We start from the raw sequence: 24,080 nt of genomic DNA, 5'->3' as shown, positions 1-24,080 counted from the left end.
TAGAACTCCAGATTGCTCCTCCCTCATTTCTCCTTCCAATGTAGAATAACAATTGTCCAGGAGAGCAGCTGTTCTGACCTCTAATTCTAGAGATTCATTGTGCCTGGTTTTGAATTTTATGTAAATGGAAATACAGTAGGAATTATTAGACTTTTCATTTCATCACAATCAACATTATGATTGTAAGAATCATTCATGTTGTTGCAGGTATTATAATTTGTTTGTTCTCATTATCCCATTGTATTCCAGTGCATGATAAACCCTAGTTGTTGTTGTTTTTTGTTTGTTTGTTTGTTTTTTTGTCTTTTTGCCTTTTCTGGGGCCACTCCCGTGGCATATGGAGGTTCTCAGGCTAGGGGTCTAATTGGAGCTGTAGCCACCAGTCTACACCAGAGCCACAGCAACATGGGATCCGAGCCGCGTCTGCGACCTACACCACAGCTCACGGCAAAGCCGGATCCTTAACCCACTAAGCAAGGCCAGGGTTTGAACCTGCAACCTCATGGTTCCTACTTGGATTTGTTAATCACTGCGCCATGACAGGAACTCCAAGCCATAGTTTATTTTTAGCTTATTTTATTCTCCTCACTAGAAATTTAACTTCAAGGAGGCTGAGCTCTTGTTTTCACCATTACATCTCAAATACCTACAACTGTGCCTTGTACACATTCATTGCTTGTAATGATGTGTTGGATTAAGTTACAACTACTTTTTAGTCACTCAGAAGTCTCCCACTGCACTAGAGTTTCAGTCAGCAAGCCCTGCATTAGCTCTGTCTCGAGTCTGGTGTTCTCCTCACTAGTCTTCTTAGTGCCCCTTTGACTTCGTTGTTTCTCAAAGTGTAAATCAGGGGATTCAGCAGGGGAGTCACCAGAGTATAGAAGAGCGCCATGCTTTTGTTCACATCCTGAGAGTAACTGGAGGGAGGCTGGAGGTACATGGAGATGAGTGTCCCGAAGAAAACAGTCACTACCATTGAGTGAGAACCACAAGTTCCAAAAGCCTTGCGCCTCCCCTGGGCTGACTTTATCTTCAGGACTGCATGGGTAATGTGGCCATAGGACACTAAGATAAGTGACAGGGGCACCACCAAGAAGAGGACACTGACAGCAAAGAGCTCAGCCTCATTGATGGAGGTGTTGGTGCAGGCCAGTTTCAGCATCGCTGGAACTTCACAGAAGAAATGGTCCACTTGGTTTTTGCCACAGAGAGGAAGAGTCATGGTCAGTGCTGTCTGTACTACAGAATTGCCAAACCCCGTGAGCCAAGCAGTTGCCACCAGCTGCGAGCAAAGCTGAGGATGCATGATCAGCATGTAGTGGAGTGGGCGGCACACAGCTGCATAGCGGTCATAGGCCATGACAGACAGGAGGACGCATTCTACACCCCCAAGCCCCAAGGCAACGAAGAGCTGGGTCACACAACCACCATAGGTGATGCGCTTGTCCTTTCCCTTAAAGTTGGCCACTGTCTGGGGGACAGTGCAAGTAGTCAAACACAGATCCATAAAAGAGAGATTGGAGAGGAAGAAATACATAGGGGTGTGGAGGTGAGAATCCACAAGTGACAGAAGTATAATGGTGCCATTGCCTAAGAAGCTCAAAAAGTAGATGATCAGGATGAGCACAGACAGAGCGGTTTCCAGCTGAGGCCGATTGGAGAAGCCCAGGAGAATGAATCCAGAGAAGGTGCTGTCATTAGCTCTCTCCATTGTTGTCTACGTGTTGAAATTAAGAGGACTCACACTTTTTTTTTTTTTTTGGTCTTTTGTCTTTTTAGGGCCGCACCTGAGGCATGTGGAGGTTCCCAGGCTAGGGGTCCAATCGGAGCTGTTGCTAGGGGCCTATACCAAAGCCACAGCAATGCCAGATCTGAGCCGCGTCTGCGACCTACACTACAGCTCACGGCAATGTCGGATCCTTAACCCACTTTGTGAGGCCAGGGATCAAGCCTGAAACCTCATGGTTCCTAGTCGGATTCAGTTCCATTGCGCCACGATGGGAACTCCAGGACCCACGCTTTTATCTTGCGTGTTTAATCTACCTCTTTTTTCCTAGAGTGGGTAAATAGTGGTTAGAAGATTGAGGCATTTTCACAGTTACTTCCCTGTTGGCAAGATAGAGGGTGCTAGATAGCTACGTATGTGAGTATCTTCCATGTTTCAGGCACTGGCCTAAGCATGTACTATACATTGTGCCACAACAGTTCTATGAGCTTCAAATAAATAGATGAGGGAACTACGAGTTAAAGAGGTTCAGTAGGTTTTGTTTTGTTTTTTTTTTTTCCTATTTTTGGCTGCCCTTGTAGCATGCAGAAGTTCCTGGGCCAGGGTTGGAGCCAGCCCCATAGCAGCAACCTGAGCCACAGCAGTGACAATTTCAGATCCTTAACCTGCCAAGCCACAAGGGAACTCTGATTAGTTTTTATCATAGTGATGTGCCTAAGAAACTACAGAGACGGGATTCAAACTGACTTTACAACATGAGTTCTAAACTGCTAGGGACACTATATATATGATTGTGAACTATTAAGATAACTCATGACGCTCCAAAAATGAAATCTGATTGTTTTTTCTACATAAGTTGCAAATATGTACCTCTTGTATCCCCCACTTTTTTTTCATCATTGAGCTTTGAAGTATTTCAGACTGGCTCTCCTGCTCCTGTATTTTTTCTGTAGAGAAAAAATATTTTCTGGAGGTGCACAGATAATGAAATTTACTATTGAATTTACAATTTTATTTAAATGAGGGCAATACATCCTAATGTGTAAAACAAAGAAAGCTTTGGCGTGGAGCCTGTAATCATGTCTCTGGATTGGGAATCTTCTATTAGAAATGATTTGAGAATTTGTTGTATCCAAACTTCACGTTCAGGGAGGACTAGGCTGAGTAATCATCATTGATACCACTTTCAGTAAAAAGCCAGTAAACTACCAATTACCTTTTCCTTTTCTTTCACTTTAAAGTCTTGTAAAATTGTTTAATGTGATAGGGCAGATATTCTTCTTCAGTTTCTCTGTGTGCACTTCTTCTAAATGCAGACCTCACATTAATCATTCTGTTTGCCATTAAGTCATCTAGTCTTATGTTAGGAATCACTCTCTCTCATACAAATACCCACACAACACCATGAGGCAAATTTAATAGTAAATAATACCTAAAGAACAGGAAAATGTCATAATAGCACCATACGCTAGAAAAGCGTCTTGTGTATTTAGTAGACTTGGACAATAATTTTGTTGAATACGTGAAAATATGAAGGAAGTTTAAAAAGTGTAAGAGGATATCGAAACTAAATTTAGGAGTTGTAGAGATTTATAAATGTGCAAGTGGAAAACAAATGAAATCTGGAACAGCACTTAACAAGTAGTCAACTATTCTAATTTTATATATATATATTTTTAATGCTGGTTTGCATGGAAACTTGCAGGACTCTCTCTTTTGTAAATATAAAACTTTTCAAGAGCAAAATGCATGACCAGGAAAGAGGATACTTTTCTACGTGTCAGTTATGCCTCTTCTGTTGGCTTCTTGGTACCCATATTGCTTTTATTCCTAATTTTTAAAGTAATTGTTTTGGTATCTTGGTGGCTGTTCTTACTCTGGCGCCAAAGCATAAAATATTTTGGAATAAAAAGTCGTAAAATGCAAAAAGAAAAAAGGGGATCCGGGTACTGGAATACTAAGAATCAATCTGCCCGTGCAAGCTTTGAGATTCTAAAGGCTGACCTCCCACTCCTACATCCGGGCCCTTTCTACTTTGAAATAATAGAGATAATGTCATTAGGTTTTAAAAAGAAATAAAGGAGATGATGTCCTTAGTTCTTTACTGAAACCTGGTAGGTTTAATGTTCCAGTAGATCTGTTGTCCTATTTTGAGTAAGCTCTCCTCAATCCTTGGGCATTCTTTTTTTTTTTTTTTGTCTTTTTGTCTTTTCGCCATTCTTGGGGCCGTTCCCACGGTATATGGAAGTTCCCAGACTAGGGGTCGAATCAGAGCTGTAGCCACCTGCCTACGCCAGAGCCATAGCAACGCAGGATCCGAGCTGTGGGGGCAACGCCAGATCCTCAACCCACCGTATCCTCAACCCACTGAGCAAGGCCAGGGATCGAACCCGCAACCTCATGGTTCCTAGTGGGATTTGTTAACCACTGAGCCACGACAGGAACTCCATTCCTTGGACATTCTTTAGTGACAGCATGATTCTTTTTTTTTTTTTTTCCTTTTTTTCTTTTTTCCTCCTTACACCTACACCTGCTGCATATTGAAGTTCCGGGACTAAGGGTCAAATGGGAGCTGCAGCTGCTGGCCTATGCCAGAGCCACAGCCATGGTCAATCCGAGCCGTATGTGTGACCTTTGCTGCAGCTTGCAGCAATGCCTGATCCTTAACCCATTGAGCCCCATCTTCACAGGCTCTATATTGGGTTTTTAACCTGCTGAGCCACAACGGTAACTCTGACAGTGTGGTTCTTAACTCCTATTCCTTGCATATTTTCAGGCCTAGTATCAAGTTATCTAGAATCATAAAACTGGCATCGGTCAGTATAATTTATTTTATCAAATGTTGTTGGTGCCTACCTTTGCTTCTTTCCTCTGTGTTTGTGCATCTGGTCCATCACGGTGCCCGGTGGGAGTCTGGCAATGTGTTTGAATAGGCTGTTTCTCAGAGATCATGGAAATAGCTCATAATCCAGTCTGGAACATGATTTAAATGATTTTTTCTCAGTGACACACAGAATGTGATCCGAACTAAGAAATATCCCTTCTGACGAGAATATGTGAAATTCCTTATAACTACAAAAGTAGAATTATATTGACAAAGATGTTTAATACAAATTAACATGTAGTATTATTTTCCAGGTCTGCTATAACACAGTACGTACTACAAACTGGAGTTTTAGGATGACAGAAGTTTATTATCTCACACTTCTGGAGGCCGGAAGTCCAAACCCGAGGTGCTCTAGGACCTGTGAGCCCTGTAGGGGAGAATAGATCCTTGTACCTTTCTAGCTCCTGGTGGTTTGCTGGCAATTTTAGGGGTTCCTTGGCTTGCAGCTGCACCCCTTCAGTTCCTTCCTCAGCAGCCACATGGTGGTGTCCCTGCCTCTCTGTCTGTTCTGTTTTTCTTGTAAGAATATCAGTTATATTGGATTAGGGAACGTGCTAATGAGTCTGACCTCATCTTAACCTCATTACATCTACGGAGACCCTGTTTTCAAATAAGGTCACATTAACAGGAATCTGGGTTTAGGATCATTTGGTGAGGTTGGAATGGGGTGGGCAAGATTCACCCCATGGCAATAGTGTAATATAATCATGCCCATCACCTTATAACAACTCCTAATTATAAATGCCTGGTGTGCAGTGGTAAGCCTAAGACGCAGGTATTAGTTCTATCCTATTCCAAGTTCATAAATCAGGTACGTATTGATCATGACAGTTGCCTAGTTTATTACTGATAGTGTTCCTATTTTTCTTATTCTTTATGGTGTGTAGACAGCAGAAGTCTAGTGTAGTGGGGAAAAACAGACGTCCCCTTACTTGGCATGAATGTCCAGTAAAGTCGTTTGCCCAAACTCACCTCTGTCACACTTAAGAGATCTAAGACATCAAGTCATATTGCATACTAATAAGACCCAGCAGTTGGATTGGTTTGAACTGGAAGAGAAACTCCTCACATTCTTTGATTTCTTTAGTGAAGCGATGTTCAGCTAATCTGGAGTTCAGATTCCTCTTCCAGTCTTGCACTTAACTCTTAGTGAATAGCATACCCATGCATGGACACTGTATCTACAGTTAACACCAGTACATTCTTGGGAATGGAAGCTTTGTCCCCTGGCCTTAGGGACACTTGAATCGGTGCTGGACTAAGAATTTGGTGTCTCCCTCAAGAGGAAATAACAAAGACGAAAGATACACACCTACTGCTGGAAGAAACTGGGTTGCCTTGAAGGACCACTAAAGTTCCATGAAACTGGAAGATTGGCATATTGATGGGAATGTTAGTATCAGGCAGCTGAAGTTACATGACTGCTTTCCCGCCATGAAAGATAGTACCTTCAGTGGTTATCAACAGTACCTTCAATGGTCCTGGAACTGGGCAAAGGTGTTAGGAGATGAAGTAGATAGAAGAAAATCTTTAGAATAAATACAGAGTCCTGTATTTAAACATGCTTTAAAATATGCCAACCTTGGAAGTGGTTAGTTATCAAAGGCAAGGATGTGGAAACTTGCTATACACTCAGGCTCTGTTAAAGTTGGATCCAATCCTTTTAAAAATTGCTGTTAGGATAACTAGTGTCATCCCCAGGAAGGATCTGCACTCATTTTGTAGAATGTTTCAGGGCCTCAGAGGGAGGATAGGGTTGACGACTGATTCTATAACTAACCAGATGTTGGACTCTGAATTCTACAGAATCTGCCTGTGAACAAAAGGGCTAATATTATATCTGAGGGATGTTTTTATAAGCCACCAAAGTCCAAGTACATGCTGTAGGGACTGAGGTGCTTGAGGATGTGTTTATTTTTAGTGGCCCCAAGGGCCAAGGAACCCCTAAAATTGCCAGCAAACCAGCATCAGTTCAAGTATGCAGAGTTTGACTGCCTCTAGAGAGCAACCAAAGAGGGAGGCTCTGGAGCAGGGACATCGACATAGTCAAGCTTTTCCTTCCAAGTTGAGTAGCAGTGAAGTTGTCATCTCTGCTTAACTTGCAAATCCCAAATGTAATAGTACAGATTGCAATTTTTTGGCAAGCCTTTAAATTATTTTTTAGAGTTGAGATATAGTTGACATTGAACATTATGTATTAGTTTCATGTGTGCGTTGTAATGATTTGGTGTTTTTTATGTTGAAGAATGATCTCTGCAATAAGGCTAGTAATTTTGGTTGCCACATAGAAATAAAAATTTAGCTTCTTATTTCCCAGTACCTGTTGACCTATGAGCTTGAAAATATTGCTCATGTCCATTCTATTAGAAAAGTAAAATGAGAATTAAGCCCTCTTCATCCTGCTCCCCACTTTTCTAGGTCTCCCCTTCCATTAACTTCATCTTCTTGATAGGACACAGAGTATCCAGTTTTTTCTCATCCCATAACCCTCCAAATACTCTTGTTTGTCTTCTCCCCCCCCCCACTCTGGTGACTACTTTTTGTGAAATCTCCAGCACTTTCCCCATCGTACAATGTAAGTGAGCTAACCGTCATTATTTAATGTAATTTGACTGATTCAAATTATGAATCAAGTATTATGCTATCCATATGCTTCTGTCTGTCTGTTGTTTCTTGGACCCCTGATTCTCAGTTTAATCTCACTGGACACACATGTCAGTGTTTAGATTTCAGAAAGCTCCATCCTTAGCTCTCTTTTATTCTCTCTCCATAGTGTTCCTAAGAGACATTGCTATTTCCATGGCTCACACCATGACTTACCTGTAGGATAAATCTTCAATCCGTAGTATAATTGACCTCAAGAGGAGGGAGTTTCGAACCCCATCTTGAGTTCCATACTACAGCAAGTGGAATCACAGATATCTAACTATGGATTATCTGTGAACTCTAAAACTTCAGTGGTTTTCAATCTAACTTATCTTCTGAAAACAAACTCTTGTCTTTGCATGTCAGGTTTTGAGAATCTCAATACCACATCCTCAGTAAGCTCAGTGAGACCCTTGAATTATCCTGGATTCTTCCCTTTGTTTGGGTTCCAACATTAAACCTAAGCTTTGTTGATTGTCTCTGGCATTGATTCTTTCTGGCCTGTGTTTTATTTATTTTATTGGTTTTTGTCTGCGCCCACAGCATGTGGAAGTCCCCAGGCCAGGGATTGAACCTTTGCCAGAGCAGCAACCAGAGCCACTGCAGTGACAACGCCAGATCCTTAATCCACTGCATCACAAGGGAACTCTCTGACATGTCTTTAGAATACATCTACTCTCCAGCACACATTTTCCATTTGTTATCAGTATGTTAGTTAATTCATTTTACCATTGCATCAACCATTTAATTCATCTCCTTAGAGGATTTTCTAACCAGATCAACTCTCAGCTTTTGTAGTACTTTCTGATTTTTTTTTTTTTTTTTTGGCCGCACCCATGGCACATGGAAGTTCTCAGGCCAGGGATCATTGCCTGGCCTCAGCAGTGACTCAAACCACTGCAGTGGCAATGCTGGATTCTTCACTGGCTGTGCCATAGGAGAACTCCCTATCTTAATTACTTTTGATAAACTATACCAGCACATCACTATTTGCTTACCTAGTTTTGGCTACCATTGTCCACAAGACTGAATAAAAAACACGTCTTTATATGCAAGTGTATTTATCCCATGGACCTGGAAGAAACCCACAGCTTTCTACTCCCTGAATACACATTCCAGCTTGAGGCCAGCTTTCTATTCTTCATTCTCTTACTCTAATCTGTTATTTCAGCTGAGAGATATTATCCTGCACTAATTCCCATAGAACATATCCCATTTCTAATTCAAATCTTTGCTCAAGGATCACATTTTTTGAAGACCATAAAATGCCCACGTGCTATCTTTTTGAGGCTCTGCAAACGTTCCTACCTAATTGTTATTATTATTACTAATCAGGAGTCCTGGTAATTACTTCTTGGCTGCCTACATTCCACATTAGAATGTGAACTCCTCAGGAAAATGATCCTTTCTTCCTTCCTTCCTTCCTTCCATTACTTCTTTCTTTTCTTTTCTTTTTCAGCTGCACCGGTGGCACATGGAAGTTGTTGGGCTAGGGACAATTTAAGATATTCACCAGTTTGGGAATGTTTACACCCAATTTTATTTAGCCACTTGATGTGACTGCTTGGATTAATCAGCTGTTGAACCTTCTATTTGTTTCCCTGTTGGCAATTATCAATCAGCACGTACTGTTTTTGATATAGTTACTATTTGTTCTAGGTTTACTTGTCTAATTAAAATGATTCTCTGCTTTCATGAGTAGAAAAGACATGCTTATGTTATAAAGAAGCACATACGTATTGTTCCCATATATGGGAACATTCACTTGCTTATACAATCATTTAAAAAAGTAAAACATATGGGAGTTCCCATTGTGGTGCAGAGGGAAGGAATCCAACTAATATCCATGAGGATGTGGGTTCAATCCCTGGCCTTGCTTAGTGGGTTTGGGATCCGGCATTGCATGATCTAGGGTGTAGGTCTCAGATGCAGCTTGGATCCTGTGTGGCTGTGGCCAGCAACTTATCTCTGATTCAACTCTTAGCGTGGGAACTTCCATATGCAGTGTATGGCCCTAAAAGTTCTTTTTTTTTAAAAAGTAAACATATTATTATTACTAGGAGCAAACCCATAAATGTTGGGAACATGAACGTGTTATTGTTAGTCTCCACATTAGGTAACTTTGGTCTGGTATTGTTGGACAGTAAAATTAAACCGGAAACTAAACAAAACAAAAACAAGAGCTTATAAAAATAAGTGTTTCTTAGAAAAGAAACAAAATATTTTTATTTGCATCAAATATGATCATACAGTTTAAAAGGTGTTTTCCAAAAAATTATTTCACAAGCTTATGAATTATGAACTTGTTATTCCAAATAAATAATTTTTAACATTTTCAAAAGATTATCTTTTGTAGAATACAGTGTGGTGGAAGATCTTAGTTATAACACTACAGACAAAATAGCACTGGACATATGCAGGAAATTTGAACAATAGTTGATATATGTAGGAATTACATAAGGTGGCCATCTGCAATTTATGGCATGGGGTTGCTTGTCATAAAGTTATTGTTGTATTTATTGTAAATGTCATCATTTTTTCTCATTGATAAGGGATACTTTGAATGCATGTAAGAGAACAGAGTTTTATCCTCTTAGTCTTCAGCTCCCAAAGAGACGGGATATTTCATAATTTGTAATCTTTGATGGTATTAAGTGAGAACATTTGAACGAGTCTTCAGTGCAGATATTGGGCCTCAGGAGGGCTTCCAAAGAAAGCATTAACTATGGGATAGTAGAAAAATAAACTTTATGGAAAACCTCAGCAACTTAATAAGTGTAAAATGATAACATTAAAAAAATGTAGCTGCACTTGGTACTTCATCTTTCTGTAGGTTGGATGTGTAAAGTGACCGGAGGAGAAAGAATATTATAGGATATTCATAATCAAGGATTGGCTTGTTATATATACAAACACATCCATTCATCCATTCATTCATACATGCACAATATTTCCTAAATATTGGCCACTTTCTTTACCTTCCTTCCTCCCTCCCTTCCTTCCTTCCTTCCTTCCTTCCATCCTTCCTTCCTTCCTGCTTCCCTCCCTCCTCCCTCCTTCCTTCCTTCCTCCCTTCTTTCCTTCCCTCCTTCCTTCCTTCCCTCCTTCCTTCCTCTCTTTTTCTCTTTCTCTCTTTCTCCCTCCCTCTTTCTTTTGCTTTTTAGGACCACTTCTGTGGCATATGGAAGTTCCCAGGCTAGGGGTCAAATTAAGGCTGCAGCTGCCAGCCTAGGCCACAGCCACCGCTATAGCAATGTGCAACCCAATCCGCTTCTGCAACCTATACCACAGCTCATGGCAATGCCAGATCCTTATCCCACTGAGTGAAGCCAGGGATGAAACCTGCAACCTCATGGATACTAGTTGGGTTTGTTTCTGCTGAACCACAATGGGAACTCCTGGCCATTTACTTTCAAAATACAGTTCTTTGGCTGGAGACTTATGGAAACCATTCTCTTTATGGTGCACTGGAGACAAGTTGAGTGAAGTGCAGAAGAACAAACGTCTTGAAAGGAGATGGGGGGAAACAAGGGGAGAGTGAGAAGGAAGGGGAGTTAGAGGAATTGATGTAGCCGGAGACATTTATGGAGGGATCTCTAACTCAAACACCAACAGAAGATAGATTAACAAGATAAATCGGATCACATGTGTGAATATTAACTACCTCAAACTAAATACAATGTAACTAAAGCATTTTACAATTTGATGAACAGAGATTTTTATTTGTAGCTTTTTATATCCATTTCTTTTTTTTTCTTTAAAAATTTGAAACCAGACTCTTGCTGTATTTTTCTTCCCCATAATCATGTCAATTCAGGGTCCAGTATTTGTTTTAAATTTTTTCCAGGTTTATTGACATATTATTTACATGTGACATTAAGTTTAAAGTGTACCTCGTGATAATTTGATATGTTTTAAAATATATATTGATATATCTCTGTGTGTATTGTGAAATGATTACTACATAGGTTTAGTTACTACTTTCCGCATCTCTCATTAATTAACATTTTTTTTCTGTTTTGGTGTCAGGAATTTTTATGATCTAGTCTCTTTGAAACTTTCAAGCGTGTTGTATAATATTTTTCTCTCATTTTAAAAAATTTTATTGTGGTTGGTTTACAATGTTATGATAATTTGCTGTACAACAAAGTGATTCAGTTATACATATACACATACCCATTCTGTTTTGGATTCTTTTCCCATATAAATTATCACAGAATATTGGTAGTGAAAGTCCCTTCAAGAAGTGGATTATTTTTCAATAAAGAGTAACTAAACAACATGGTTGCTTTGTAGTGAGGCACTAAATTTTACCTCACTTGGAATTACTTCAGTGCATTCTGAGCCTTTTAATTTGAGAATCCCTTTGCTCATCATTTGATTGTTTCCCCTGTTATTTTCCCTTTCTTTCACTTGCAGTGTATATCTTTGTTCTCTCTTTAGTGCAAATCTCTTCATCTATCTGGTGTCTCTCTCAGTTCCTGTTGTTTGCCCGTCTAGATTTCTCTTTTCCATCTTTCCCTTTTTTCTGATCCTTTCCTTTTCTGCTTTCCCTATTTGGGCTCTTTATCCATTTGTGGGTGGTAACCACAGACATCCAAAAGCATGGTAGTAATACAGGGATGGTAGCGTTTCTTGGGAAGTTTATTCTTTTATTCCTGTTTATCTCAGATAGAGGACGAGTAGTGAGAAAGACTCAGAAAGCTAGGAGTGATTCAGAGATGAGAAATAGCCTGTGCAAATAAGTTACCGAATAGTGGCAATTTAGACATTTTAGATGAAAGGCCATCCTCATTCTTCTTGCTCTACAGAGTGGTTGGTGTCCTAGAACTTGGTGGAGAAGAGTTTGTGTTCTATAAGGCTGTCCAATAAAGTGTGTATGACACCATCCTATGTGTCGTTCCTTATGTGCTCAGTCTATCTCTCCGTTTCTCTCTTCCTCTGTCTCTGTCCTTCTGTTTCTCTTTGTTTTTCCATCCATCTCTGTCTCTCTCTCTATTCAATAAACAGAATCAGTATATTTAATTTAGAATAATTGAAAGCAAATAGTCATGCTACCTTCACCCTTAACTAAAATGTGGACACTGCCGGTGACAGCCTCTACCTGACCGTGTCCTCTTTTCTCCCCACTGACTTTAATTTACGCATATATATATATATATATATGTATGTATGTATGTATGATATATTTTCACTCATAAACAAGAGTTTGTCTTACCTGTTTTTGGAATTTTTGTGGAGGGGGGATTGATGACTTTACGAATTGCATCTTTTGCTTTGTGTTTTTGTGAGAAAGACAGGATTTTGATTTATTTAGCTGTCATTTACTAATATTTATTGTGGTGTAGTACTCTATTGTATAAAGAGGCCAAAGTTTACCTATTTTACTGTTGATGGCTTTGGATTATTTCCAGGTTTTGGCAAATAAAAACAATGCTTTTATGAGCATTCTTATATATGTTTCTTGGGCAAGTGACCAAGAACTACCTTAGTGAAGAACATTGTACGTGCAAAAGCATTACTAGATAACAGCCAAACTATTACTCAAAGAGATTTTTCTAATTAATATTTGCAAAAGCAAGACTGAACTAGGAAGGGAAGTGTTCATAGCAGGGTTGTATTCCATCCCCCCTCGGGGCAACTTAAGCTGTTTTGTGTTTACTAGATCTCCTTATATATATTATGATGGGACTTAAGTAGTAGTGAGATAACCGAGAATACTCGATTTTTTAACTCAGTGAATTTTATTATGTTTATAGTTGTACAATGATCATCACAGCCCAATTTTACAGCATTTCCATCCCCAACTCCCAGCCCATCCCTCCACTTCCCCAGCCTGTCCCCTTTGGTAACCATAAGTTTTTTGAAGTCTCTGAATCGGTATCTGTTCTGCAAAGAAGTTCATTGTACCCCTTTTTTAGATCCCACACATCAGTGATAGCATATGACGTTTGTATCTCGCTCTCTGGCTAACTTCACTTAGCATGATTATTTCTAGGTCCATCCATGTTGCTGCAAATGCCATTATTTCGTTCCTTTTCATGGCTGAGTAATACTGCATCGTGTATACGTACTACATCTTCTTTATCCACTCTTCCGTCGATGGACATGTAGGTTGGGTCCATGTCTTGGCTATTGTATGTAGTTGCTGCAGTGAACATTGGAGTACATGTATCTTTTTGAGTCATGGTTTTCTCTGGGTAGATGTCCAGGAGTGGGATTGCTGGATCAAATGGTAATTCTATTTTTAGTTTTTTGAGGAATCTCCATACTGTTTTCCATAGAGGTTGTACCAATTTGTGTTCCCACCAACAGTGTAAGAGGGTTCCCTTTGTCCACACCCTCTCCACCGTTTATTGTTTGTAAACTTTTTGATGATGGCCATTCCGGCTGGTGCAAGGAGGTACCTCATAGTAGGTTTAATTTACATTTCTCTCATAATTAGTGATGTTGAGCATCTTTTCATGTGTTTTTTGGCCATCTGTATGTCTTCTTTGTAGAATTGTCTGCTTAGACCTTCAGCTCAATTTTTTTTTTCATTTTTTTGTCGTTTTAGAGCCACACCTGTGGCACATGGAGGTTCCCAGGCTAGAGGTCTCATTGGAGCTGTAGCCGCCAGCCTACGCCACAGCCACAGCAATGCCAGATCTGAGCCATGTCTGCGACCTACCCCACAGCTGACGGTAACAGCTGATCCTTAACCCACTGAGTGAGGCCAGGGATCAAACCTGCAACCTCATGGTTCCTAGTCAGTTTTGTTTCCACTGCACCACAACAGGAAATCCTTGGCTCATTTTTTAATGGGGTCGTTTGTTATTTTGGTGTTGAGCTGTAGCAGGTGTTTTATATATTTCGGAGAGTAATTCCTTGTCAGTTGCTTCCTTTGCAAATATTTCTCCCATTCTGTGCGGTATATTTTCTCTTTGGTTTAGGGTTTCCTTTACTGTGCAAAAACTTTTAAGTTTAATTGGGTCTGATTTGTTCATTTTTGTTTTTATTGTCATTACTCTAGGAGGTGGCTCTGAGAAGACAGTGCTGTGGTTTATGTCAGGGTGTTTTGGCCTATGTTTTCCTCTATAAGAGTTTGATAGTATCGGGTCTTCTATTTCAGTCTTTAACCTATTTGTAGTTTCTTTTTGTGTATGGTGTTAGGAGGTGTTCTAATTTCATTCTTTTCCATGTGGCTGTCCAGTTTTCCCAGCACCACTTATTGAAAGGACTGTCTTTTCTCCATTGTATATTCTTGCCTCCTTTGTCATCGATAAGTTGTCTGTAAGTGTGAGGATTTAATTATGGGCTTTCTACATTGTTGTACTGATCTGTATTTCTGTTTTTGTGCCAGTACCGTATGGTTTTGAGGACTGTAGCTTTGTAGTATAGTTTGAAGCCAGGAGCCTGATTCCTCCAGCTCCATTTTTCCTTCTCAGGATGGCTCTGGCTATTCTGGGGCTTTTGTGCTTTCACACAAGGTTTAAAATATTTTATCCTAGTTCTGTGAGAAATGTCCTTGGTAATTTGATAGGGATTGCATTGAATCTGTAGATGGCCTTGGGTAGTGTAGTCATTTTGACCATATTGTTTCTTTCAATCCAAGAGCATGGTATATTTTTCCATGTGTTTGTGTCATCTTTGATTTCTTTCACCAGTGTCTTATAGTTTTCGGAGTATAGGTCTTTTGTCTATTTAGGTGGGTTTATTCCTAGGTATTTTATTCTTTTTGATGTGATGGTAAATTGGCTTATTTCCCTAATTTCCCGTTCTGGTCTTTCATCGTTAGTATAATAGGAATGCAGTTGATTTCTGTGTATTAACTTTGTATCCTGTGACTTTGCCAAGTTTATCGATGCGCTCTAAGAGTTTTCTGGTAGTGTCTTTAGGATTTTCTAGGTGTAGTGTCATGTCATCTGCAAACAGCGATAGTTTTACGTCTTAGTTTCCCATTTGGATTCTTTTTATTCTCCGATTGCTCTGGCTAGGACTTCCAAAACCATGTTGAATGCTAGTGGTGAGGGCGGGACTTCCTTGTCTTGTTCTTGATCTTAGCGGGAGTTCTTTCGGCATTTCACCATTGAGAATGATTTTAGCTATGGGTTTGTCATATATGACCTTTATGACGTTGAGATGGGTTCCCTCTATGCCTGCTTTCTGGAGTGTTTTTTTATCAGAAATGGGTGTTGGAATTTGTCAGAAACATTTTCTGCATCTATCGAGAGGATCATATGGTTTTTATTCTTCAGTTTGTTAATGTGGTGTATCGCAGTGATTGATTTGCAGATATTGAAAAATCCTTGCATCTCTGTGACCCTTCCCACTTTATCATGGTGTACAATCCTTTTAATGTATTGCTGGGTTCTGTTTGCTAGTGTTTTGTTGAGGATTTTTGCGTCTATGTTCATCAGTGATATTGGCCTGTAATTTTCTTTTCTTGTGATGTCTTTGTCTTTTGTGTCTTTTTTTTGTGTGTGTGTGTGATATCTTTTGGTATCAGGGTGATGGTGGCTACAAAGAATGAGTTTGGGAGTGTTCCTCTGAAAATTTTTGGAATAGTTTCAGAAGGATAGGGGTTAGCTCTTCTCTAAATATTTGCCGGAATTTGCCCGTGAAGCCATCTGGTCCTGGACTTTTGTTTGTTGGCAGTTTTAAAATCACAGTTTCAGTTTTAGTACTTGTGAATGGCCCATTCATGTTTTCTATTTCTTCTCGGTTTAGTCTTGGAAGTAGTAAGATAAAGTTTTCTAAGAATTTGTCCATTTCTTCTAGGTTGTCCATTTTATTGGCGTATAGTTTCTTGTAGTAGTCTCTTATGATCCTTTGCATTTCTGTGATGTCTGTTGTAGCTTCTTTTTTATTTCTAATTTCATTGCTTTGAGTCCTCTGTCTCTTTTTCTTAATGAGTCTGGCTAAGGATTTGTCAATTTTGTAGATCTTTTCAAAGAACCAGCTTTTAGTTTTGTCCATCTTTTCTATGGTTTTCCTCATTTCTATTTCATTTATTTCTGCTCAGATCTTTATGGTTCCTTTCCTTCTGCTAGCTTTGGGTTTTGTCTGTTCTTCTCTCTCTAGTTCTTTTGAGTGTAAAGTTAGGTCATTTATCTGATCTTTTTCCTGTTTCCTGAGGTAGGGTTGTATTGCTGTAAACTTTCCTCCTAGAACTGCTTTTGCTGAATCCTATAGGTTTTGGATTATTGCTGTCATTGTTGTCATTTGCTTCTAGGTATTTTTATTTATTTTTGTTTAAATTTATTCATTTTTGTGTCTTTTTGCCATTCTTGGGGCCGTTCCCATGGCATATGGAGGTTCCCAGGCTAGGAGTCGAATCAGAGCTGCAGCCACTGGCCTACGCCAGAGCCACAGCAACGGGGGATCCGAGCCTCATCTGCAACCTACACCACAGCTCACAGCAACGCTGGATCCTTAACCCACTGAGCGAGGCCAGGGATCAAACCCGCAACCTGGTTCCTAGTCGAATTTGTTAACCACTGAGCCACAACGGGAACTCCGCTTCTAGGTATTTTTAAATTTCCTCTTTGATTTCTTCAGCAATCCATCAGTTGTTTAGTCTCCACATGTTTTTATTTTTTGCAATTTTTTCTTGTTAATCTCCAGTCCTATAGTGTTGTGGTTGGAAAAGTTGCTTGATATGATTTCAATTTTCTTAAATTTACTCAGGCTTGATTTGTGGCCCAGAATGTGATCTCTCTTAGAGAATGTTCCTTATGAGGTAATAATATATGGTCAGTTATATTATGTGAAAAATCATTTGCATGTTTACATTTAAAATTAAGTGGCTGAAGGCATTCTCATTTATATATATTATATATAATTTTTTTTTACTATTGTGAGAAAAACATCTTAAGTATTTGGTGAAACATCGAAGTCATTCAAAGATGAGAGTTAAGGTAAGTGGGAGGTCTAGGGGATTGTCTGTCCTCTGTCAAATATTGGAAAACAGAAACAAGAGAGATTAGGTATCCTCTGGCATTCTTCTTGATGTTCATTTTTCCCTGAGGATTGTCATCTCTGGACAGCTTAGTGATATGAGCTAATTAACAGTATAGGACAGACATTCCCTAGAGACTTTGGTTGGGGCTGATTCTTTCTCAGTGCCAGCCCAGTCACAGTGCAGGTTTATGCCACCTTCTCTTGTTGCCCATATAGACCTATCTGTCATGTATCCCGGTCATTATTCATGAAATAGTACTGAGTGTTCAAACTGCTTTCTTTCTTCTGCTTACCACCTAGACAGAATCCAGATCTTCAATTCCGTGTGAAGATATCTGAAGTCATCACGAGAAAGTATCTTCTTATTTGAGAAAAATTTTGGAAAAACCCAATGCTCGGGTAATCAGTCTTTGCATTCATTCCACCCAACCAGCTTCCTGATTCTATGTTTTTCAGTTTCCAATCCCCAGTACTGCATTCATGGTAGTAACTTGGATATGAGGTAGGGAAAGAGTTTGGTACCCACAGATAAAATGAGTAAAGGTGAGTAGAATGGCATGGAATTCATTCTCTGTGTTGCTTTAGGAATTGGCACGTTTGTTTTCGGTTGCAATGGAAACAAAAAGCCAGATTGGTTAGCGTCAATGTCAGCTGGCAAAGGAACAGAAATTCTTACAGAAATTTACCACATACAAGAACCAATCTTAATTGCTTATTTATTTTTGATTTTTTTCATTTTTTTTTTTGGGGTGGTGGTTGTACCTACAGCCCATGGAGGTTCCCAGGCTAGAGGCTGAATTGGAGCCATGGCCGTCAGCCTATGCCCCAGGCACATCAATGCGAGACCTGAGCCGCAGCTTGTGGCAAAGCCTGATCCTTTAACTCACTGACTGAGTCCAGGGATCAAACCCTCATCCTCCTGTATACTAGTGGGGTTCTTAACCCCCTGAACCACAATGGGACTCCCTAATTGTTTATTTTAGAAGCCAACATTTTGTTCTTTGATCTTTCGTCCTATTGTAGTATGCCTCGGCATGTACATATGGATTATAATGGAATGTAAGATATCTGGTTGTAATGAAGCATGCCATTCAGTAACAGAATAATGGTGCATGTCTGAATGTGAAAGAATTAGACTATATGCTTCCACTAATTTCCTTTGGCTCCTTATTTTCTGTGAAATTACAGAATATTTCTTAAAATGTATTGTCAGTAATTATAGTTTTAAAATGTTCATTTCCTCACAGAGGTACAAAAATACCTAAAGTACATATGGAATTTTCAAAATGCTATGTTGATAGCTACAAGGAGGTAGTTCCATTTTTTGAACTTTGTGTATATTCATCTTTATTTTGAGTTTATTGTTAAGAACCGATGTTTTATCAGTTGAGCACATATACCAATTTGAAGAGGAAAAAGGTTGGAAGAGCAAAGGTGACCCGAATGTTTAATTGGTCAGTTAAGCAAAGGACAGTTTGTGTGTGTGTGTGTGTGTGTGTGTGTGTGTGTGTGTGTGCATGTGTGAGACATTGCATTGAAATGATGTGTAATGTATACTAGTGGCCATGCTTTCATTCTTGCATACGCTTATGAATCCTTTTGTTGTCCCACTCAGATCTCTTTTACTGGCTGATGCAGCTATCCAGACTCTACTTATGAATACTGGTGGCTATGTTCTCAGTCATTCCATTCTTCAGAGACTAGACCTCAGCTGAATGGGGCGGGGGGTCACATTGCCAGGGGTTCTCCTGAGCCTGGTGGGGACAACCCACAGCCAAGGACAGACTCAAAAATCCTGGATATATAAAAGGCTGCCTTTGCATCAAAGTGGCACTTAATCTGATGCAATTTATAATCCATAGCTGTATTGTTCAATACAGTGGTAACTAACTGCATGCTCTTTAAATTTATGTGAATTATGATTAAATACAATTTATTTATTTATTTAAAATTTTTTTAAAATTTATTTTTATTTTTATTATTTTATTTTTTCCCACTGTACAGTATGGGGATCAAGTTACTCATACATGCATACATGTTTTCCCCCACCCTTTGTTCCGTTGCAATATGAGTATCTAGACATAGCTCTCAATGCTACTCAGCAGGATCTCCTTGTAAATCTATTCTAAGTTGTGTCTGATAAGCCCAAGCTCCTGATCCCTCCCACTCCTTCCCTCTCCCATCGGGCAGCCACAAGTCTATTTTCCAAGTTCATGATTTTCTGTTCTGTGGAGATGTTCATTTGTGCTGGATATTAGATCCAGTTATAAGTGATATCATATGGTATTTGTCTTTTCTCTTACTGACTCATTTCACTCAGTATGAGATTCTCTAGTTCCATCCATGTTGCTGCAAATGGCATTGTGTCATTCTTTTTTATGGCTGAGTAGTATTCCATTGTGTATATATACCACATCTTCCTAATCCAATCATGTGTTGATGGACATTTGGGATGTTTCCATGTCCTGGCTATTGTGAGTAGCGCTGCAATGAACATGCGGGTGCATGTGTCTCGTTTAAGTAAGAGTTTTGTCTGGATATATGCCCAAGAGTGGGATTGCAGGGTCATATGGAAGTTCTATGTATAGATTTCTCAGGTATCTCCAAACTGTTCTCCATAGTGGCTGTACCAGTTTACATTCCCACCAACAGTGCAGGAGGGTTCCCTTTTCTCCACACCCCCTCCAGCACTTATTATTTGTGGACTTATTAAGGATGGCCATTCTGACTGGCATGAGGTGGTATCTCATGGTAGTTTTGATTTGCATTTCTCTTATAAGCAGCGATGTCGAGCATTTTTTCATGTGTTTGCTGGCCATCTGTATATCTTCCTTGGAGAACAGTCTATTCAGGTCTTTTGCCCATTTTTCCATTGGTTGATTGGCTTTTTTTGCTATTGAGTTGTATAAGTTGCTTATATATTCTAGAGATGAAGCCCTTGTCCGTTGCATCTTAAATACAATTTAAAATTCAGTTCCTTAGCTACCACATTTTAAATGCTCAGGTAGCAACGGGTGGATGATGGCTGTTGTCCTAGGTAGTGAAGACAGAATATTTCATTAGTAATTCTATTGGGGAATTCTCCTTCAGCTTCCTATGGGATCAGACTCATGTTATTCCAGGTGAGATCACATCATGCTCAGTATCTTTTCTGCTCTCTTTTGCTTCTCTCACTCCTTTTATCCTGAATGCGTTCTCTCAAAAAAAAAACATGCAATGGAATTCTTAGTTTCGCTTCTTGTTCCATTAAACACTGTCTGTGTTAGATAGATGTGCCATTTCCAATAGTGGGATAGATCTGTTCCCCCTCATTTATATGTCCTCCATTGCCGTCTTGGGCCAGTGCTGATATAGGTCTGGGGTGGACTCAGATATGACATAGTAGCATTATGAATGCAATAGCAATTCAGGCATAGCACCGAGGCTGTGGAAATTTTGCCACGAGTTGTTCATGATTCATCATAGGGCCAAGTCGTATGTTGACTATATCAGTGAATTTTTGTGTAATTTGAAATACCTTTAAAACCGACATTATCTTGAAATCTTGTTTGTAAAATACATGGTTAACATACTGAGTGTTTAGTTTTATTGAAATACTTATTCTTCCGCTAATATCTAAATTTTATTATGTGTCATTATTGTACAATTATTGTGATTGTAGACTAGTGCCTCTACCACCTGATATGTGTCAGCACTAATCCTTTAACCTCTTTCATTTGATGAGTATTCCCTTGACTAGTATATTAAAATTGTGTTCTTATAAGACATCATTTTCCATTACATCAAAATTTTACTAATTGTGACACAGAATATCATATTGTGTTTTAGGATGTATTTATTTTTATTTTACCTATTTAAAAATTTCTCTCTCTTTATATATGTTGCTTTGTTCAATTCTTTCTTTTTTGTATCCAAGCAATAGTTTATATATAATGCTTACAACAAGATTTTCATGTATCATGTCATATCATAATGGTTGCCAGGGGCACTATTTTTTTGTTCCTATGTTAGGATGAATGTGTCTAATGTTTGCAGTCATTATTATTTCAATAGTGTGTCTAATATAAGTCAGTATTTCTTACTGCATTGTCAATGGATGCTTATCTTAACATAGATGATGACTACAGAATTCTTTACATGTGGTAGGAAAGAAATGAGAATTTCTCATTAACTTTAGCCAAAGAAGATTCCTTCTCCTGGAAGGATGCCTTTTGTGGTGGTGCAAACGGCTTTAGGAGAGATGGATGTTGAGCAGAGTAGGAAAATAGGCAGGGAACAAGGTGACCCAGATGAGCAGAATATACTCTTGAGAATCAGTGGGAAAATGCACCTTGCACCTAGAGGTTTTCCATGTCTATTGTTACTAAAGGATAATAATTTCCTGGATTGTAAAAGAAAAACAATTTAAAGAGGACAAAATATGACATTGGTAACCTAATTTCATCCCAGGGTGCCCTCCATGTGGCTTGGAAGTAGCTGAAACATATACGGACAGTTACTTTTTTTTTTTCCCCTGTTTTAGTTGGTGTCAGCTTTGCCTGATACTTTATTTTTCAACCTAAAATCATTAAATTTTATAGCCACCAGATATGTAGCTATTCAGCATTCTTTTTGTTAATCTACATGTTATTCTGTAAAACAGCCCATGCTTTGTACAAATTATCAGGGAGATTTTAAAAAATCGAGTATATTTGACTTACAATATTCTATTAGTTTGAGATGTACAGCATAGTGATTTTTATATTTCTGTGGGTTGCACTCCATCTAAAGTTATTCTAAAATATTATCTATCTTCCCTATGCCACACATTTGATCCTTGTATCTTAATTATTTTATACCTAGTAGTTTGTACTTCTTAATCCCTTACCTTTGTCTTCTCTCTTACCCACTCCTCTCTTTATTGTTAACCACTAGTTTGTTCTCTATATCTGTGAATTTGTTCCTGTTTTATTTTATTCATTTGTTTTATTTTTTAGATTCCAAATATAAGTTAAAACACTATTTGTCTTTTTCTGATATTCGACTAGGCAAAATAGCCTCCAGATTTGTCGATGTTGTTTTAAGCGGCAAAATTACATTCTTTTTTATGGATGAGTAATATATATATATATAAATATAAATACCACATCTTCTTTATGCATTCATCTGTTGACGGACACTCAGATTGCTTCCATATCTTGGCTATTATAAATAATGCTTTGATGAAAATTGGAGGGGTGAAGTTCCTGTCATGGCTCAGTGGAAATGAATCCGACTAGTATCCTTGAGGACACGGGTTTGATCCCCAGCCTCGCTCAGTGGGTTGGGGATCTGGCCATGCCGTGAGCTGTGGTATAGGTTGCAGACATGGCTTGGATTGATGTTGCTGTGGCTGTGGAATAGGCTGACAGCAGTGGCTCTGATTCTACCCCTAGCCTGGGAACTTTCATATACTGTGAGTGCAGCCCTAAAAAAACAAAACAAAACAAAAAAAAGTGTATTTACTTTTTTCTCAAATACTTTCTTGTTCGTTATTCAATATTCTTATGTTAAAGTTGTCATTATTTTATTATACTGATGCATTATTATATTGGTCTTTTCCTTGGATAGTTAACATTGTAGGAGTTCCCTTCGTGGCGCAGTGGAAACGAATCTGACTAGGAACCATGAGGTTGCGGGTTTGATCCCTGGCCTTGCTCAGTGGGTTAAGGATCTGACGTTGCTGTGAACTGTGGTGTAGGTTGCAGACTCGGCTCGGATCTGGCATTGCTGTGACTCTGGCGTAGGCTGGCGGCTATAGCTCCGATTAGACCCCTAGCCTGGGAACTCTCATATGTGGCAGGGGTGGCCCTAAAAAGCAAAAAAAAAAAATAAAAATAAAAAAAAATAAATAAAAGAGCGGTATTTAGTTTTTTCTCAAATACCTTGTTGCTCGTTATTAAATATTCTTATGTTAAAATTGTCATTATTTTATTATACTGGTGCCTTATTATATTGGTGTTTTCCTGGGATAAGTTAACATTTTATTTTTTCTCTTCACTCCTGTGAATGCATCTTTATTAGTACATTAAAAAAGTTGTTATCTGTCATTGTAAATTAGTGTATTATATTTGTGTTTGTGTTCATGAGACTGAATCATGTTTTTTGATATAATCTGTCACTGGACTTTGGTTTTTATTTATCACTTTTTTTATGGCCACAACCCTGGAATGTGGAAGTTCCCGGGGACAGGGACGTTTGCTGTAGCTACAGCAATGCGGGATCTATTAATCTACTGCTCCTGACCGGGGATCCATCCCATGCCTCCCCAGCGACCGAAGACACTGGAGTCAGATTCTCCACCCACTGTGCCACAGCAGGAACTCCTCCCTGGACATTTAGACTGTCTCTTATACTTTTATTTTTCTCATAGTTTTATAATTCTGTTAGGAAAATTTTGGACGTAGATTGTGAGTACTACTTAACAACAAATCAAAGGAAATATAAAATATTGTGAAATACTACATTCTTTATATCACATGAACTGTCTCTCAGTTTTAATATATTCATTTGATTGATGATAGGTGTTATGATGGTGAAAAGAGTGAATTTTGATATCAAGGAGACCTGATTTGTGTTCAGATAGTTAGGAGTTTAATAATCTTTTGGTAAGCTATTTAATCATGTTAATGTACTTGTTCATTTGTGAAAGGGAAACTAATACATTTTGAAAAATTTTGGAAATAGTTGAGATTATGCATGTAAATGTTTTAGGACATATCAAACACTCAGGAATACCAGTTATATTGATGTTGTTAACTGTAAGTAGCAGATCAGTCCAGGTCCAGACACTTGGATGTTTTATTTTACAAGCATTAAATGTGGAAAAAATTTATTAGTTAAAAATCGTTTTTGCAGGGT

The 24,080-nt window shown here is 38.9% G+C and overlaps 1 protein-coding gene across 1 annotated transcript; it reads right to left on the bottom strand.

Moving 5' to 3' along the window:
• Window positions 1–766: 766 nt before the first annotated feature.
• Window positions 767–1,711, bottom strand: LOC125136168 (putative olfactory receptor 2B8). Its single transcript, XM_047796871.1, has one exon. It carries the CDS (start codon window positions 1,709–1,711, stop codon window positions 767–769), a length of 945 nt encoding a protein of 314 aa, XP_047652827.1.
• Window positions 1,712–24,080: the final 22,369 nt, after the last annotated feature.

This window comes from Phacochoerus africanus, chromosome 9, assembly GCF_016906955.1.
Source record: "Phacochoerus africanus isolate WHEZ1 chromosome 9, ROS_Pafr_v1, whole genome shotgun sequence".
Classification (NCBI taxonomy): domain Eukaryota; kingdom Metazoa; phylum Chordata; class Mammalia; order Artiodactyla; family Suidae; genus Phacochoerus; species Phacochoerus africanus.
Note: the sequence above shows the minus strand (reverse complement) of the source record. Positions and strands in the feature narration are given on the sequence as shown.

Bases quoted from the DNA above. Each gene is read 5' to 3' on its own strand.
- LOC125136168 (XM_047796871.1), bottom strand. From the start codon at position 1,711: ATGGAGAGAGCTAATGACAGCACCTTCTCTGGATTCATTCTCCTGGGC.